The sequence below is a fragment of the Candoia aspera genome, chromosome 18 (genome assembly GCF_035149785.1).
Source record: "Candoia aspera isolate rCanAsp1 chromosome 18, rCanAsp1.hap2, whole genome shotgun sequence".
NCBI classification, from domain to species: domain Eukaryota; kingdom Metazoa; phylum Chordata; class Lepidosauria; order Squamata; family Boidae; genus Candoia; species Candoia aspera.
This window is the reverse complement of record NC_086170.1, coordinates 9,907,122-9,926,600: the sequence shown is the minus strand read 5'-3', so window position 1 is coordinate 9,926,600 and position 19,479 is coordinate 9,907,122. Positions and strand designations below refer to the sequence as shown.

Here is a 19,479-nt window from a genome sequence, read left to right as displayed (position 1 = left end):
GCCTGCTCTTCCCCACCAGCCAGCGTGCCAAGGGTGACCCGGGCCCTGCGGCTTTCTGGGGGGCTTCCTGGTCCCCGGAGGCCCGCAAAACATCTCAGCCAGCAACAAAGGTGTGAGCGGCCAGGGCCGCCTCCTCCGAGCTCCTGCTGCCCGTCGCTGCCTCCCACTCCTCCTCGAAGACGCTGGCACCCACCCGGGTGCCTCTCCCCACGAAGGAGAACAGCTGGGAAAGCCAAAACCACGGCCGGGGGGGCAGATCCGGCCGCGCAGGAATCCTCCGAGGCCGGAGAGGCAGCCCGGAGAGCCGCCGCCGCCCACCGCCCCCACCTACCGGGCCTGTTCTCCTCGCTCTCCGATTTCATGGTGGGGGGCCGGGGGGGCTGCACTCCGAAGAGGCCGGCCAGTCCTTCCTCCTGCCGCTCCTGCTCTCCCCTCTCTTCCGCCAGACTCCTCCCCACACGAGCCGGAAGCACCGTCTGCACTACCTGGAGCCCGAGTATGGCTCTGCCACCGGTTGCTGCTGCTGCTGCTGCTGCTGCTGCCCCCGCCTGTGCCAGCAGGAAGATCTCCCGGGCAGCAGTGGCAGCAGGTGTGTGTGCGTGCGTGTGCGCGCCTGGCCAAGCCCCTCGATTGCTGGATCCTGCCAGCCTGTCTGCGCCTCTCCCCCAAGCGAGCACTGCACAGACCGTGGGGGATGCAGCAGCCATCAGGAGACTTGGTTATTATGCCTTTTCTCCTTCCCTTTTCTTTTGCAGGGGGGGAGGGGGGGCTGCCGACTTGCATGGTCCCTTGGCTGCTTGCAATCCGCGCAGCGACCCACAATGGTCAAGGAGAGGAGGAAAATGCCCCATCCCTGCTCTAACGCAAGAGACCAGCTGTGTCCTTCTCACAGTGCAACGGGGGAGGGAAATAAAGACCCAGCAGGGGTCCCCCGCTTGGCCCACCGCCAAACCCCGGGTTCTGCAAGACAGGCTGCAACTCCTGAAGAGCTGGGGCCAGTCCAGGCCAACAGCGCCAAGATGGAAGAACCGTGGATCGGCCTCGGGAACAGCCCGCTATGACCCTATTCTAGTCAGTCGTTTCGCAAACACCATGAGGACTAGAGCCTTCCTCTCTGTGTAGGGATGGGACCGTAGGTATGGAGCCACGCTTTCCACCAGAAAGTGCAAGAGAAGCAGCCATGGCAGCGGCTCTGGGAAGACAACCCTCGCCAGAGGCATCACCAACCTGAACAGCAGGAAACGCGCCAGGAAGAGGCAGGTGCCCATTCTGGCAGCTTTGCCCAGAGGCCGGCTCCTCTGAGCGCTCCGGACCCTGACAAGCATCTAGAGCAACTTTCATTGCAGAGCTGAGGCCTGAGCCTGCTTTTTTCCTTCTCCCTCCCTGTTGCATGTTCCTTGGGGGTTGTTACATTCTGCTTCTCGACTGGGGAGAATCATAATTATTTCAGCCATATTTATAAGGTTATGGGATAGCCCTCTGGATGAAAGAGCAGGTAAAAATCTTTTTCACACAGACTCTGTTTTCTAAAAATCAGAAGTGATTTACGTCCCCTCCCCAGGCAGCTACCAGGAAAGTCGCTATAATTCTGTTTCTAACAAATGTTTTTATCGCTTCTTCCACTTCTATGGCGGTGAAATACGGCTGAGGCAAATCAGGGCCCGCAAAACAAAACCGAGCCAAAGCGGAAGAAAGCCGCAGCCAGATGGCCTGGCATGGTATCGAGGGCTCCCCAAATGCAAATGAAAACAGCCAAGGGCTGGGAAGAGATGCCAAAACGGTTCCACTGAGCCAGGACTGCAGAGTGCAACCAGGGAGCAGGGAGGAGCGCATGAAAATGGGACCGAGTGGGGCGGACCCACCCTGCCCCTTCATGCAACCCCCCCAAGGGCAAGCAGCGGAGATGCTCCAGGCCTCTGACTGGTTCTCAGCTCCTCCAGGATCGAGGGGGGACCAGCTTCCTCTCTGGCCCACCATGAGAACCCGCTCCTTCATATGCGCAGGGATGCAATGCTTCGAATCTGGAAATAATTCTTTTGCTGGGATTCTTGCCTCTCCGCTAACCCCAAAGCCTGCTAAGGAGCATCCGTGCTTGCAAGAAACCCTTTCAGTTCCAGGGCTGTTGAGCGGGGGCCACGGCAAACTCCGGGTTACGCTGAAGCCACTGGCCCCCCCGGCCTCATGCCACGCAGCCCTCCTTGGCCCCATCCAAAGTCTCTGCTGGCATTTAACTTGGACCTCTGGCACGAATCGGGGGAGGAACAGGGGAGACGCGGAAAAGACACCACCGGGGGAGTCAGCGAGAGAGGGAAGGGGCCCTCCCGCCGTCCAAGAGAACGGAGATTGGCCGGAAAGGGGGTGCTGCCTGTTTGGGTGGGCTCCCTCAGCGGGGAACGGGACACAGACTCTTGGGGTGAAGGACAGCGCTGGGCACCTGAGACTGTGAACAGCTGAGGCCCCCAACAAGCAGAGGGGACAAGGAGAAACAGGGCTTATATTCTGGACACCCTCACTTTCCCCGTGGTCCTGTTCACACGCAGCCCCCAACAGCCAACCAAAGTTGCCGGCTGGCTCTGGATTTAAGGCAGGTGATCCCTGAGGGCCATCCTATGGGCACAGTGCAGGATGGAGCCAAAGTCTCCAGAATGGTTGGGTGAAAGGAAGTTTCAAGAGGCAGAAAACAGAGGCCTAATTCACCTTATGCAGTTTGCACCCTAACCCCAAATGCGACACCATCATGGAAGCAGCTGCTGGGCTGCTGGATTTAGCAGGATGCTCTGGGGTGGCCAGCAGGATGCCCGCAACCACAGGTTGCTGACCTTGCTATACAACCTTGCTCTGAGCCTCCCTGTCTCTTTCTCTTTGGCACAGAGTCACCTGGGGAACACCTGGCCCTGGAACTCCATTTCACAGGCGGAGAGGACAGGCCTCTGCAGAGTCTGCACGCCAGAAACATGTCAGCCCGTGAGCACCTCGGCCCCCTTCTTGCAGGCAAAGATCGAGGAGAGGCACAGCGATGTGGCTGGCGTGGGAAAGCCCCCACAGCGGGTTTTGCAGAGATTCAGCCTCCCTGGCAAACTGCCTCCCTGACAGGGAGGAGGCACCCTGCCCCTTGGCCTGCCTTTGCTCTGCAAGCGAGCTGAGACACTCATTTTTTGCGGAATTTTTTCTTTTTAACCAGCTTTTGCCTGCTGCAAAGCATCAGAGGGTGGGGAGGGGGAGAGGGGGAATTTCACATAGTAAGATACAGGATAAAAGAAAGTCAGAAGGAGCAAGCAGGCGGAGATGGCATCCAGGACAGAGACGGCTGGATTCTCGAGGCTCCAGAACCAGCTCTGGACTGTTGGGAACCCACCCGCCCCTTCTGATGGACTTCCAGCCTGGAGGTCCAGAGGAAGCCAGCCATGCCTTTTGGGGGCTGTGCCAAACAAATCACAGATTTTTGCATGGATGCGGCTGTGTGTGCGAAGAGTCCAGCGCAAACAGGTCTCCCACCCTTCTCTTCTGCTACTTAAGAATATTTTATAGGTGGGGAGCAATCAATATGTTCCAAAACTTCATTTTTTAATTCTACCTTCCAAAATATAGGATTTTTTTTTAATGAAGGAAAGCAACACAATCTTGCACGTGATGGTGCAGAAGCAAAGCCCGTTTTATTTCCAGGACATCAAAGAGCTCAAATGAGCTCAAAGTTTACAGGGTCCAATTTGTGCACATGTTCTAAGGTCCAAATTAGTTTCTTTCTAACGAAGGTGACCCACTGTTCTCTCTCCTAGCAGCAGGAGGCTGAGCCTGGGTTGCCAAGGACATCCCGCCCCATGTTCCACTGCTGGGCTTGGAAAGGGAGTCTGGCCAGCCAGACGGAGTCACTTTGGGACACTGGAGCTGGCGTGGGGTGAATGCGCTAGGGAGGCGCAGGTGGAAATCCCCACTCAGCCCCAGAAGCTTCCAGGGAGATTGTGGGTCTGTGGGCCAGCCCAGCCTACGTTGCAGGGCAGTGGTGGTGGGAATAAAGTGAAGGGAGACGGGCAGATAAATAATTTTTTTAAAATCCATTCAGTCATGTCCTATTCTCAGAGACTGCCTGGACAAGCCCCTGCAGTTTTCTTGGCAAGATTTCAGAAGTGGTTTGCCATTGCCTCCTTCCTAGGGCTGAGAGAGAGTGACTGGCCCAAGGCACCCAGCTGGCTTTGTGCCCAAGGCGGACTGGAACTCACAGTATCCCGGCTTCTAGCCTGGAGCCTTAACCACTACACCAAACTGGCTCTCAAGATGACGACGATGATGATGCAGGAATGGGACAAATTTCTATGCAAATGTGTGCAGAAGTGACAAATGCTGGGACGTGACCAATTCCCAAAAGCTTTCCTGCCAGGAATGCAGCGACTAGCAGTTCCCCCCACCTGGGAGGCATCAATTTGGGAAAGGCGAGTTGCTCAGATGCTTTGGGGAAGGCAGCAAAGCCTTTCCTGCGCTGGACTGAAGGCCTGAATGCTGCAAAGGGCCACCCTGCGTCCCTCCCGGCCAGCCCCCTTGGCGAAGGATGTCTGAATGAACCCCACCAGGGTAACACTGCCCACTGCTTGTGCAATTCCTAACAATCGTAATCCACGGAGACCCAATTATGCCTTTCCTCCAGACCAATTTCCTCCAGTTCATTTTCCAGGCTCCCCGACAAGAACATCCAAAGCTGTAGCCATCCAAACACGATTAGGTGACAGATGTGTCTGGAAGTTTGTTAATTCTCATCCTCATTAGGGCTGTGGCAAATGAGGAAGGACAAAATGTTGACAATTGCACCCGTCCCTGCCTTCTCCATGACAGCCTCAGCACAGCCCCAAAGCAAGGATTTGAAGCCATTTTTGCTCCAAATTCATCAGTCCGCCCCCTCCGTTCTCGGCCGTCAAAAATAAAATCTGAATGCCTTTAATGATTCTTAGCAAATTTCCATGCCAAAGTCACAATGAAGAGCTGAATGAAGGAAAAGGGATAGCAACGAAGGAAATCTGCAAGAATAAAAATCTAGGGCTGAGCCAAGTTGGAAGCTGTGATCTGCTCTTACAGAGATGCAACTGATTCACCTCTCAATCAAAACATCAGTTTGATTCAAGGCACCAGTGTCTCCGAAATCCTTGGAGATTCAAAGGCGAGCCAGGGATCCCAGCACATTTTGCCGGGTGGGAGCTGCACTAAATTTAGCTGCTGTCCTTTTCTGCCTCGCTCTTCTGCTAGAAATTGTTTAGGCAGATCCACCTGGGGAGAGGGGGCAACGGAGATTGGAAAAGCTTTTTTTGGCTGTTTGTCTTTTATTTTTCTTGTGTGATCTTTACTCTGCTGCAAATCTATACTCTTTTATCTTTACGTTCAATCTATTGGTTGGCCTGCAGTGTGATCCCTGCTAGTCTGTGTTCAGTCTGTCTGGAGTTCTTCCGCTTTTTCATTCTCCCACTGCTGTTTTCCTTCTGATATTTATCTCTCTCCGTCACACCTTCTGCAGTGTGGTGGGTGGCTCTGAGAAAGCAGGCTTGTTGCTAAACCACTGAGTAAAAACTAAATTATTTCTTTCTATCGTAGGATATTAGGGAGCCATTAATTCAGCATAAGTTAGGCTCTTTGCTGGCCAGATTCAAGGCCACTGTGTGGTCCTTCCTTTGTTTCTACATCTTTAACTCTACTGGTCTAATACTGCAATAAAATGACAATCTTTAACTTCAGGGGAATGTTTCAAAGGTTTTATGCAGTGAAGTTACTGAAGCTATTCAGCGCAACTCTGGAGTGGTAGACCTCTCTAAGAAATCTTTCCTTTCTTAATCCCATTCTGGCCAAAAAGGAAATATCTGCGGATACCTTGATGCTCTTCCTTATAATCGATGGTCAGCTCTTTAGCCAAATTAAATCTTTTTTTCAATTGAACTTCATTAAATGTTCAATCTAACCAAATTAAATCTGAGATGACTTCACACTGAAACTTCCTGCCTTTGAACCTCAAATGTCAAACTCAAATCCACCTGATGTTGCCTTTAAATCTCAACCGTGAATCAGATCTTCATTTGTGTAGCCTTATAAAAGTCCCATCACAAAATAAATTTAAAAAAAAATCAAGCTAATTGAAAATTCATAATAAAAAACTAAAGGCCAAGAAGGGAAAAGGCACTCTAGACACCCTGAAAAATGAACAATAAGCCTGCAGATGCTTCGACTTTTTCTGTGAGGGGGCGGGTGGGAACCCTTCTGGTGCATCACTTTGAAAGTGAAAAACAAATGCAAGAATTTCTTGCAATTTCCCTGGATGCTTCCCCTCACCCCATAGCCATCTATACTTTGTGTGCTAGTCAGGGCAGAGACCTGACCTCTTACGCTTGGGCGGCATTGTGACCCCTGCCTGAAAGAGAACGTAAATTAAATGAAAAGTGGGAGGGGGGAGCAGTGAAAGGAGCCCAGTGGGGTTGCAAACGGGGCTCTCTGCTGCCCTCTGGTGCAAGGAGGAGGATCTGCAAACCGTGTTGGCCACGCTTGACTGGGGACCCCGAGAGCTGGGTGTCAGCCTTGCGAGGTAGTCCAGACCAGAAGCACAGCCAGGAGCACCAGCTCTACCTTTATTCTAAGGGTACATTAACAGAATCTTGCAAGTCTGAAAGCTCCTCTCTCCCCCCTCGCCTTTACAGAAGAAACTAGGGAGGGTCTCTTCTGAGACTCTTCCCACACCCCCATTCCTTCTGTGGGCTCAGCTGCCTCTTATCCGACTGTTGCCTAGTCTGCGGCTCTTCCTCCTGTCTCCCAAGGCCATTCCCACAGACCATCACATTGGGGGGGGGGGTGTCAGGCAGATGGGACAGAACGAAAGGAGAGCCCAGGAGTCTGTGGCCAGCCCCAGGAAGACATGACACCCACTCTGGCCCTTTGGCCAGGCTGATACTCTCTGCTCTCTTTAAATTTCCAAAGCAAATTCTCCTTCGTCAAACTGCACGAAAATAGGTTTTCTTCCCAACTCTAGAAATCTCAGCATTTTTCCAGCTCTGATTTCCAGTTAACGGGTTAACCAGGAAGACTAATATTTGCTTTAAGAATAAACCCGCTTAAATGATGCCCCCCCTCCTTCGAGGAAGTTACTCCCCCATTTTTATCCTTCTAAGAAAGAGGGCTGAGGGGGTCCCTACCACGGCATTCCCATTCAATTAAGGAAACTGCCGTATTTCCCAAGGTGGTGCTTAGAGGGCACATTGCCTCGCAAGCACTGGGACAGAACAGAACCTCCACCACACAATCCCTGACTCAGTTTCCCCTTCTCCTTGCCCCGAGGACAGCAAAAAGGTGCTTGTGAAAGTCCTGCCTGGCCCTTATTCTTCAGGAATCTTCACACATTTCACCATGGTGGCTTTTATCACTGCATCACCTATTAACATTTTTTGCTCCGCTGACATTTTGCACATGGAAATAAATGAAAAGGAGGTGGTGGTGGTGATATCCTGTTATACCTTCCTGGGAACGTTGGCTTTCATTTTTTTGTTTGTAGCAATTTCCTAAGTCCTCGGTGTGCCAAAAGATGCCTTCTGCTAAGTTGGAAGGAAGGGACAGGGGCTGCCATCCTCAGAGAAGAATTTTACGGGGGCATCACGCAGGGCAGTGCCACCAACTATTCACCACCAGCACTGCCAACGGGGCCTGGCAGGTCCGGCGTGGGTTCAGGCTCTGGAGGGGAAAGTCTTGGGAAGTCTTAAGAACCGCACCCCCAAAACTCATTCGTGGATCTCTGCATTTTCCTCCAAAGCGCTTCCCTACTTTGAAAACTCCCAAACGCTGCCCGCTGACGGAAACAGGAGACTCCATGGGCCTGCGGGGTTTTCTCGTGGGACTGAATATTATTCCTGTGCTCGCTCCCACAGTATCTATTTTCGTTCTGTTTCCATCTTCCTGTTTTATTTACCACGGGAATATTTCATTTCTGATTTAACTCCCTTCTTCATTTATGGAGGCCCCACAGCGCTTGGCAAAAGTGGGGGCACCTTGGAGTCAATTACAAGAAATCTTAGAAAACTGAAGCTTAAATAAATCAATATCAGAGGTCAAGGAAGATAAAAATAGAGCTCCCCCAGCGTGTGGACAGGACACGGCTGCCTTGGCCAATTCTCTATTTCGCATTTAATTCTACTTTCCTGGGTGCTTCTGCACAAGGGACACTGTATTTAATTTTAAGAAGGGGACCCTTCTGTGCAATCACCAGGCTTCAGGAGAACAACAACAGTAATTGTAGGACCACCACAACAGCAACATCCATGGAGAAGGAATGGTGGGAGGGAGGGAGGAGTGGTGGAAGTGGAGAAGGAGAAGAAAGAGGAGGAGGAGGAGGAGGAGGAGAGGACCAGAAGAGGACCAAAGCCCACACGGGGATGAACTCAGCTCTTCCGTGTACAAGGAACTGCCTACGTTTCCTTGCAGCCACCACCTGCAAGGGTGAAATCGACTCCTTTGGGCTCCCTGTCTTTTCTGCAAGGTTCTACCTGGGACCACCCCTGACTCCAGCTCTCATCCACCCGAGGCCCCTTGGTTCCTGCCCAGAAAGGCCATCGACCAATTGGTTCGCCTTCTGTTCTGCAGCCTCTGAGCAGCTCACACCGAAGCACCGCTTAAAAATAAACAGCTGTAAAATGAAGAGCTCCCTGCAATCGTCCAAGTCAACCCTAGTGCAACTACCAAAGTCCTATCTAGCCATCAGATCACACAATGAAGCAGCACTTATCCTCATCATCATCATCATCATCCTGGTCTGCCCTTGTTGCATTCAACTTCTGTAGGTATCTCAACTCTAAGCAGTTTTTAGGCAACCCAGACAGAGTCACCGCCGCATTCATGGACCAAGAGCAGAGTACCAGCCGGATGTGGGGGGAAACCTGCCCAATTCTTTCACGCCCCCCCCCCCGGTCTGTAGCCCCAAGGCAAAGCATGGCTGAACTCCTGCATCCTGGCTTGCAGGCTGGAGCCACGAGAAAGCTGCCCTTCATCGAAGCCGAGAGAGGGAGGACGGGTCCAGCTGCTCCCCTGGGCCCCACTGAGGGGAGGAAGGAAAAGGACGCAACCAGGTGGGATCACCAAGGAGACCCACTTCAGACAGTCCTCCTCTCTCCTGGTCCGCACGCAGCCCTGGCAGAGACAACCCGCAAGGGCTGGACTCACACACACCCTGTTGCGGGGCCAAATCAGAGAGACACCACCAAATGTGAACGTGAACGCGGGCAGTGCCAGCCTTGACGCAGCCGGCCCTCTGTTGCTTTTGTGGGAGCATTAGATAAACGCTGGTGAGCGTGCGGCTGTGCCGCTTGAACTCTGCCCAGAATCCAAAATGTCTGACTTCCAAATAGCCTTGGATGGTGCGCTTCCTACCCCACTCCATGGGTCTAAGCCTCCCTTCGTTTTCATCACTGGAAACACCGTGGGCCTTGCTGGCTGGCTGCGCACACGTCTCCTGCGCTGTTGCGCAGCACTGACATCTTCCTCAGGAGCATCTGCAGAGCCACTGATAATGCTCCTCCGTGGGCTGCCTGTGAACATGTGCGGGCACACACTGGTCATGCAGATCAAACAGGAAAAGGAAGCTGGGCCTTTAAAGATGGACGAGAAACATCTAAAGCCCCCCAATCCTTTTTCCCAAAGCCTCAAGACTCACATTTTCCTCACAGAGACTTCTCATCCTCTTGCAACTCCCTCTCCGACAGCCAGCTGCTCTAAATTGGGACCACAAACTCCAGAATTCCCAGCCAGCCCTCCTGCAGCTTTGGGGGTCATGCCAGGCTGGGGAAAGAGATGCCATTTATAAGACTTTTTCCTCTGAGGCGGGAGAGTGCAATCTGAACTCTGCAAACACAAAGCGTAGAAACTGGAAGCCAGAATTTCCTCTTGTCCACGCAATCTTTTTAGGAATTGGTTTTGATGGAATTGAAAGGCATTTTGTACCCCTCCCAGAGACCTTGGGCGTTGGGCAAAAAAGATGTTGGCAACTCTGGCCCATCTCAGGAAAGCTAAGCAGGGGCGTGGGTGGAGTCCCGAGGCCATAGGCTACCCTTACCTCACAAAAGTAAGTCCCAGATGGCAACCATGACCCCAAACTTCTAAATCTTTCCCCAGAACACTGCACAGCCATCTCTGTCAGCTCCACGGAGCTGATCTCGCCTCAAGTGGATCTTCACGTCCATATTTTCCTGCACACTTTGCTTATTCTTTCTCCACTGTAGGGAAAGATTCGGAGGCCGTTTGGCCGCAGGACCCAAGCTACACGCAGCTGATGGGGTCAATACACTTCCTTTTTCTCCTCCGCCTGTTTCAGCAAAACGTCTGCCAAGGATTCTTCACCACGGTGGAACGAATGGCATGTTTCAACCGGCCTCTCCCAGAGCGATCCTATCTAAATCAGACAAGGGTGTGACGGTCTTCTGCTGCTGATGGATTTGCAACGGGCGTTAAAACAAACTAGATCTTAATTGACAATTAAAGCTCTTGACTGGGAACTTGCTGGGCACAGCTGTTTACCACATGGGTGCCCCACACCACACTGGCAAAGGCAGCCCTCTCCGTTGGGAGGCTGGGACCTTCTTGGGAGGGCTGGAACCGGTCAGGGAAGGCAGGCCAGGCCCAAAAGTGGGGTACCCAAAGGGTTACGATTTGGAACACTCGAGGGAGGTGATGCTGCTGATCCGGAGATGGAGGGACCTGGCCGTCCTTCTCCGGAGTGAGAGGATCTCTCACAGCTGACCAACACCCCTTGAAAAACAAAACGTCTCCAGCCTTCCTTGAGCCCACCAAAGTGCAGGGGAGCAAAAGAGGACAGCCAGGATGGCCACTGACAACTGCATCCCCTGCACCCAGAAAGGAGCACCACTTAAGGGGAACGTCCACCTTCTTGAAAAATATTGGCTTGAGCTCCAGTGTCCAGACTGTTCCCTTCAAGTAGAAACTCCTCCCTTGTGTTCTTCTGGTGTGAAAGGGGAGAACCACAGGGGTGCCCCTTTCCCTACTGCAGAGCGCCACAGGAGTCATCCCCTCTCCCCTGATGTATCCCCAGCATGTGGGTGGTATCCAGTGACCAGGATGGAGACGGAGTCACTGTTCACCCACGATGGCTTCCTATCAGCTCCAGAATGTCTTGCACAAGGGTAGGGCTTCCCCCAGTTAGAAGGTTTTGACTTGGGGATACTCCTGAACTCCTGGCTACTGCTGGATGGGGAGGTGAAGCTTGCCATGAAATCCCTTGCCCAGCCAGAGTTATGGGGCTAGTTTCAGCCCTGTCTGGAGCAGGAGGGCTTCTGTCCTCAGCACCACACATCTGGAGGGCCCAGGAGGTGTCGGTTCTCCCCGATGGCTCTGGTTCCCCCAGGGTGACGGTGCCTCCGAGGAAATAGGAGGAGGAAATAGGAGGAGGAAGGAGTATTTGGTATATTTGCTGCCTTGAGTTATTTATAAAAATAATAAAGGCGGGATAGTAAGTAAGTAAGTAAGTAAATAAATAACAGCTTCCAGAAGCCGGTAAAAACCAAGCTATTTTGGAGAGACTTTGGGGCGGACAACGACGGCCTAATGCTTCTGTTGTATGATTTTAATTCTAACTTTAATTTACCATGTGTGTTTAATTATTGTATCTTATAATTGCTGTGAACCACCAATAATCCCAAGATGTGGTGATATATAACCTTGAAAATAAGCACCTTATTTACCATCGAAGAGGCAGAAGTAAGCTTTCTACACATTTCATACAATTGAAAGAAAAAAAAAACATATGTAACGGGGAAGCACAATGAATGTACAACAGACACTGCTTTTCACAGTGGTGACTCCTAACCCCCAAGGTCAATCCGAGGTGCAATTATTGCTAATCAAAGCATGGAGTTGTGGTGAAGCTGCTGGTCCTGGCTGGGGAGGCCACAGGACCTACCGGGTGACCATGGGCCAGTCGTACCCTCTTAGCCTAGCCTACCTCACAGGCTTGTTGTTGTAGGAAGAAACAGAAGGAAGGAATCCAGGACATGCCACTGGCACAGAATCTAACAAATACATCACCACATTTACATCCTGTTGGAAGAGAAGGCCCTAATTTCTGACAGAGAAAGCAACCTGGCTTCCATTTACTTGAGCCTCTTCCCTTGAACAAGGGTCATAGTTTGGAATTATGACCCTTGTTCAAAAGAAGGGTCACATCTTGGAAGGCACACTTTGGAACGCATCAAATATACTTCATGTCTGAGCCCAAATCCTTGCCTGCCTCCAGACAAAAAGAAATTGCTACAAGAACAATAGTTTTTAAAAATAACTTATTACTTTTTTGCAATGACAGGTCCAAGGAGCTCGGATGATCCCCCAGAATCTGCGCAAGTGAGAGTCCAGGGCCAGGGAAGGCCTTGGTTCAGCACCATGGACAGCTGCACGTCTGTCCTTGGCTCCAGCTGGTGCCAACAGTCAACTGAGACCATGGATGGGCAATGGGTGGCACTCCAGATGTCGCTGCACTACAGCGCCCAGCAGCCCCAGCCAGCATATCATGGTATGGGATGCTGAAGGTGTGTCCAGCAACCCCTGGTGGGCCACATCTGCTCAAGTGATATAAAGGATGGCATGGCCTTCACACAGCCTCCTGTTCATCTAAGTAAGTGCCAGAACGCCACATTCCACCTCTAAGAATGTCACTGAAATTCTCCTCCCTTTCAAAAGAAACTTCAAAAGCAGTCTCTTTCACCAGAACTGAAGGAGAACTGATCAGGAAAAATACAGGAGAAATTTTCTGCAAGGCACTAAGTTCTCCCCAAACGCCACAGCAAAGGATTGGTTTGAACTCATTTCTTGGAAATCCAAGGGCAACATGCCTTTTGCAAGGCTGCCCTTGGCTTGCCCATCAGGGTGTCTTTAAATGCTGAGTTCTTGCAACTTTGCAGACACTCAGCTGAGGATGGAAGAAAACACCTCCAGATCTAATTTTGCACCACTTTGTTCACCTCTTTGAAAAACCCTCTTCACTCTGATGAAAAAGCCTGCAAGTGAAGACATTTTACTCATTCATTTAACATTCTGTAATATCAGATGCAGCTGCAGGAACAATCCCCTGTTTTGTCGTCATTAATTCAAACACTACCCTTCTTTTTGAAAAGTGGGGATTTTTCAGGTCAAGTTTCTTTCAAGCTCGCTGACACAGTGATGGATTTTAGCCTCTTATAAAGAGTTTCTGTCTTCCCTCCGAAGGAACAGAAAGCAAAGCGTGAAGGAACATCCCCCACGCAACTTCAATCACAGCCCCGTGAAGCTTGTCAGCTGATTTATGGCCTTGTGTTTTGGAAGGGCTTGCTGGACACGCGTTGCAGAGAAAACCAATTTCCAATTTCCCAAACCATTTCACACAAAGAGAAATGCTATTCGCTGCCAGCCCTTGCACTTCTCTGAATTTGGGGGCGTTCTTCTCCAACCTCAGCAGAATGTCATGTCACAGGGAAGACTGAAAACCCATTCTTTGCAGGAAGCAGGCTCAAGAATTGTCACAAGCAGGTGCATCTCGGGAGACATTATGCACAAAGGGGGCGCAGAGTTTCTTTTCACTTTTTAAAATCACAGACCAAGTTGTAAGTGGCAAAATGACCTAAACGCTGAAAAAGAAGGAATGAAGAGACGACAGGAGCCATCAAAGGGTGACCTACAGAATATTTTTGCACCTTGTTTCCATCTTACTTCCAAAATTTCTCCTCTGGATTTTGGAAATCATCAACTATCCACAGGAGAAGCGGCCTCTCAGGAATTGCCCGTTAATGTAATTTTTAAAACTTCCCATATCCTGTATATCAACACAATACGTGAGCTTCCCACAAGCTTTCAAAGATGACTTTCCCGGAAGAGGGAGGAGGAGGAAGAGAAGAGGAAGAATTGAATCCAGGGTTGGAAGGACCCTGGAGGTCTTCCAGCGCAACCCCCTGCCCAGCGCAGGAATCCTGGACAAATGGCTGTCCAGTTTTTTCTTGAAAACCTCCAGTGATGTTGCTGTCTGAACTTCAGGAGGGAAGCTAGCTTCCAAAACTTAATAGAGGAAGGGGGGGGATGTTTTTGTAACCATACAGTCGGTGGCAGCACCCAGCTGACCTTGAAAAAGCGAAGCCGTGCCAGACCTGGTTAGCCCTTGGCGGGGCGGGTAGGGGGACTACCAGGAAAGACCCAGGTTTGGTCTACCCCGGGACTTAAAACTACCAACTCAGAACAAGGCAACGGCCAACCACTTCTACGTTGTTCCTAGGCAAAGATGCAGGATGAAGACAAGGAGTCTTCTTGAGTCCAGTTCAGCCCTGGAGAGATTTCACGCACTTCAGCCGCGGCTCTTCCCGACTGTCTTTACGGGGCACTTCACCAAGGATCAAGACTGCATGTTGGGTCAGAACGTATCTGAGCCCATGTCTATCTTTTCCCTTGCTCGGACTTGCTAAAACTCAGCAAAGCCGGCAATGGGCTTTGGGAGCAGGGTTTCGCTGTCCGGCAAAACAAGCCAACTCCGTGAAACTGTTCAGTAGCAGTAAAAGCAAGTTTCTTTTCCAAGCAGCATTTTCTCCACGAAAGAGTCCACTCAGCGCCACGCGCACACCGACGAAAGACGGCCAGCGTAACACTGAACATGCCGCTATTTTCTACAACCATAAACAGAAATTTCCCTCTGTCCCGGCAAGCCCTTTTCGTTTATCGGAAGGAAAAGAAAACCCCCATTCATTTTAGACGGCTGTCTTTCTCTCACCAAGTGCTCTCTGCCAGTCCTGGTGGGTTTAGCATCTTCTCATGGTCCAGCCCAACACAAGGTCCGGCTGAAAACCTCTTTCTCTCCTCTTCCGGCGGAATGAAGGCCAGTTTTCACCCGGTTACATAACACAGTTGGGACCCCTTGACTGGGATATGATTTCCACCTGCCTGAAATGAGAAACATTTTATTTTGCTCCTTTGCCCCCTACCTCAAGGAGCCTGTCCTTTGACGGTGATTTATCAGAAAAGAAAATGATCCAGTGGTGGCACTTCCACATGCCATCAACCATTTCAGGAAGCAGTTCAGGGCTGAATCTTGGCTGAAAACTAACCCTGGGCCAGAATCATCTCTGTAGTTTCTCAGATGTTACTACCCCAGGCAAAAACTCAGCTTTTCTCCTTTATTTTGGAGAATATTTAACTTTCTCCTGAGCTTCTTTCCACTGACTTAAGCCCTGGAGCTGGCAGAGGAGGGTGCAACAGCTGGACTGCTGTTTTCCACCCCCCCAATCCATCTTCAGCCTCCCTGGCTTTATGTGAGGTTTTCGGGGAGCAAGTGAAAAGCAAGGGAGGCCTGTACACTCTGGTATCTGGATTGCTCAAAATTTCCAACATTTCAAAAACTGCATTTAAAAAGAGAAACACGGACAAAACATCATTACTTGGTTGGCAGATATTTCATTGCTGAGTTTTATGCGTATCTCAAGCTGGGTTGCGTTGCCTATATTTTACTCTTAGATAGCACAAATACTTTTTCTGGTGAAAGGGAGGTTATAAATTTAAAAGTTGCTGAATAATAAATCACTTCTTTTTCCTTTGAGTTATGTTACATGGCAGGCTGTCTGGGCAGCATGGGGCCAACCTTGGATGGGAAACCACCAGGAGATCCTTGAGCTGGAGAAAACATCCAGGGAACCCATAATAGGGAAACGGGAAAGCACTGCGCATTGCTGCCCAAAGTCTATGAAATCACCACAAATTCAGCTTGACTCAGGAGAGACTTTGCTTTGTGGATCAGATCTTGTTAGTACTGGATGAGACACCACCAGTAAATCCAAGGATGCGTTTCAGACTGGGAGCTTGGAAAGGCAAGTTGGCAAGGCGAGCTGCTTCCCTACTGTGGCTGGTCCTTCTGGAGGTGAGCCCCGCTCGAAGGCATTTTGATCTCTGACCTCTCCAGTAGATCCTCCTCCATAATCCATGAAAAAGATTTCATTCCCAAATGAATGCAGATCACCCCCAGGGACTGCCAGAAAGAAAGCACAACCGTCTTGGAAAGAATGTGAGTCTCTGCAGATTTGACCTGTCGCTTTATTCTCTTTGGGCTTTAAAGCTGGGAACGTGGAAGCTCTGACGATGGCGGCAGAAATCTTCGTCCTCAGACCAATAATGCGAATTAGTTTTGAGCTGACTGGGCTGCCCCTCTGGGCAGGGGAGGACGTGTCAACAAAACGGCATCACAAAAACTCTTTGACATCCAAGAGCAAGGAAAATTAATACCGGGGCTAATTCCCAGTGCGACTGAATCATATCAACCAACCAGGACTCTTCCTGACTAAACCGCTTACTTAATCCCCACGCGTGTCTTCCTCATTAAAAATACTGCATTCATCAAATGGGATACAACGGGTTGATTAATCCAATTTGCTGGGTTTGAATCGCTGCACGCAATTTCCCTAAAGACGGGGAAGATTCGGAACCGAGATGCTAGCGGGGGCTGCAGACGTGCACAGCAAAGGGCGGCCGGTTTCCCCTGTGCTTCTGCTGACCGCCAAGCGCAGCTCTTCCGGCGTCTCCCTGCTTCCGCATTGTGGTTTGCTGAAGATGCCCCGGCCGGTCCATCCGTGGGGGCTGCAGAGCTGAACGAGGCAGAGATTTCCTGGCCTCCATCACTTCCCCCATGCCCCCCAGACGCCCCAAAAGCGTTTGTAGCCCCCAGCTGTCACAAGATAGTCACCCCCTGCGGAAGGGCCACTAGCCCCCTCCTCTCCCTGCACACCCATTAGCCATGGTCTGCAACCACAAGGGCTGGCGGTGACATGCAGCCCCTCCCAAAGGCTGCCGGCGTCCCAGCACCTTGGCTGCCTCTGAGGCTCAAGGGTGGGAGCTGGAGGGGTAGGGTGGGATCCCCTTAAGCCCCCCCCCAGGAAAGAGCATGAAGCAACCCTTTTAAGACAAAATGGCAGGAGGGGGCAGATCATTCTCTGCCAGGGAAGAGGAGGAAACGGCTGAAGTGCAGCTGATCCAGCGAAGGGGCAAGGCGGGCAGTCGGCATTCAAGACTGTGAGGGGGGGCCTCCAACACTGGGCCTTGGCTCCCGGCTTCTTGCCAAACTGTGACCAGTCGTGTCTTCCAGCTAAGATGCCCCTTTTCTCTCCCAAGAGCCCAGAGGCTGCCATGGTGTGCAAAACGGGGCAGGCCTGCTCTCCCTTGAAACGGGCAGGACACGGGCCAACAAGTGAAAATGGAAGGAGCGGAGCGGAGCTGACGATGAAGGCTTCCAGAGAGGCCGTGCAGAGGGCTCAGGGGATGACCAAGTATCTCACGCACCTATGATCTACCAAGCCACCATTTGTGTCACAGTTGGCATCACACAAATGCAAAGCGAATGAAGTGCACGATGGTTTTCCATGACACCCGCCTGGGATCAAAACTCAGCACACGGCGCCTTCTGGAACTGCTAGGACTACAACTTCCAGAATTCCCTACCAGCTTGGCCACTCCTTGTGCTAATGGAATTACCAGAAGTTGTAGTCCCAAACCTTCGGAAGGGCCCCGGGCTGGGGGCGTCTACTTTGCAAAATTTACACAAGGTTGGACTTGTAACTTGCTCGCTCAACTTGACAAAGGGGGATTTGCTTCTGAAGCATCTTTCAAAGGCAGAGAGAAAGTCTCCTGGTGAGCAGAGCGCGGGGACGTGCAAGCAAATCCTTTCTCTGGCAGCCTCCGGGGCTTCCCCATTTCCCTTCTAACCCACCGGAAGCCTCAAGCGCCCTTTTCATTTCAAAAAGTGAGAGTGGCGGCGCAGCGGCTGCTCTGAAGTCCGCAGCAATAGAATCACCGAGGAGAGCAGAGGAAGAACTGCAGAAGAAGAACGGCAGAAGAGAACTTCGGAGGACTTGTGATCCTGGCACCGCATTAGCGCCTTGCTCGATCTTCTTCCGCATCTGACACCCTGCCTCCACGCAAGCCCCCTGCCTCCCTATTTCTCACCTGCCTTCCCAGTGCTGATGGGAATGTCCTGTGTCCTTCTAACTCAAACGACAAAGCAGGACCGAGGGGATGCAGCATCCCACAATCGCAGGCCTGGGCTAGGGCTAACTGATCATGCATACTAACCAGCAATGCCGGGAGGGTGGCCAAACCAGTAACTATATAATGGGACGACCTGGTGTGCGGTGTCTGGATACAGGGCTGCGGTTTCCCACCCAAGAGACTGGCTGTGGTCCTTTCAAGCTCCAGGAGCAGGCGTGGAGATGAGGAGCCGCTCTCCGCCGGAGGTTTCAAGGGCAGCGCTCACGTTATAAACAGAGAGTTTGGCTCAGCCTGCGGCTGAATCTCTGAGTGGTCTTAGCAAAAGATGCTACCGAATAAGGACACTGCATGGTTTTAGGAAGCCTCTCTGGATATTACAGGTAGTCCTCGCTTAACAACCATTCGTTTAGTAACAGATCCGACTTATGACGGTGCTAAAACTGACTTCCGACCGGTCCTTGCACTTACAGCTGTCACAGCATCCCCATGGTCATGTGATCACAATTTGGGCGCTTGGCAACAGGTTCACATTTACAAACGTCCTGTGGTCACGTGATCGCCATTTTCGACCTTCCCAGCCGGCTTCCGGCAAGAAAAATCAATGGGGAACCATGTGATTCGCTTAACACCCATGGTGATTCGCTTAATGGCCACTGCAAAAAAGGTTGTAAAACTAGGTCAGATTTGCTTAATGACCAATTTGCTTCCTTTACCCATTCTGAAGCTGGGGCAAGGTGGTTTTATTGCCTGTCACCCAGGTTTGTTACTAAGGGAAGGAAAAGTTACTTCCCTGAGCTGTTTTTGTTCTGAGCTGAAAAGGGCCTCTGTGCTTCAGCCTCGCTTAGAAAGCTCCTGGCAGATTTGCAACTCAAAGGCTGAGCTGCCCGTCCCGTTTTCTGAAACCTCAGCTGAGTTTGCACTCTGACCAGAACAGCCTCCCTGCAGGTGCATTGCTGAGCTTACCAGGTAGGCACGCTTTTGCTACAGCATGAAAAAAATGGAGAGAATGAAGCAAAACCCATTAAGGATTTGAATGGGATGCAAAACTAATAGAGGTGCTGAGGTATTGCTAAGGCCTCTCTGGTTGATTTAGGGCAGTGTTTCTCAAGCGTGGCAGCTTGAAAATGTGTAGACTTCAACTCCCAGAATTCCCCAGCCAGCACGGCTGGCTGGGGAATTCTGGGAGTTGAAGTCCACACATCTTCAGGCTGCCACGCTTGGGAAACACCAGTTTAGAGGGAGCATCTCCAGAACACAGTTATTGTGAGAAGGGCACAGTGCTCCCATACAAACAGTGGGCATGCCCTTGCTTTGGCACACCGACGCTGGGAGCAGAGGGCAGACAGAAGAATCCCAAGGCCCTGAATCATTCCCCCCCACTACCCTACCCACCACCTTTCCAAAGGTGAGTTCCGAGCTCAGCCATGAAACCCCTTCCAAGGGGTCTCCTGTGTACCCCCTCAACTGCAGCAACCCTGA

The 19,479-nt window shown here is 51.3% G+C and overlaps 2 protein-coding genes across 3 annotated transcripts in view; one reads left to right on the top strand and one right to left on the bottom strand.

Moving 5' to 3' along the window:
• The window catches only part of LOC134507016 (ATP-dependent RNA helicase DDX19B), a 445,506-nt gene that overhangs the window by 197,725 nt on the left and 228,302 nt on the right, over positions 1–19,479 (top strand). The gene's annotated exons all lie outside the window — the stretch shown is intronic.
• The window catches only part of KAZN (kazrin, periplakin interacting protein), a 111,303-nt gene that overhangs the window by 30,734 nt on the left and 61,090 nt on the right, over positions 1–19,479 (bottom strand). The window contains exon 1 of one of the 2 annotated variants that reach the window (XM_063317480.1): positions 332–480. The exons of the other annotated variant lie outside the window; for it this stretch is intronic. Within the exon in view, the coding sequence (XP_063173550.1) occupies positions 332–362 (31 nt within the window). The 5' untranslated portion in view covers positions 363–480. Of the gene's footprint in view, positions 1–331; positions 481–19,479 lie in introns of those variants that run through there. 2 annotated transcript variants of the gene reach the window in all.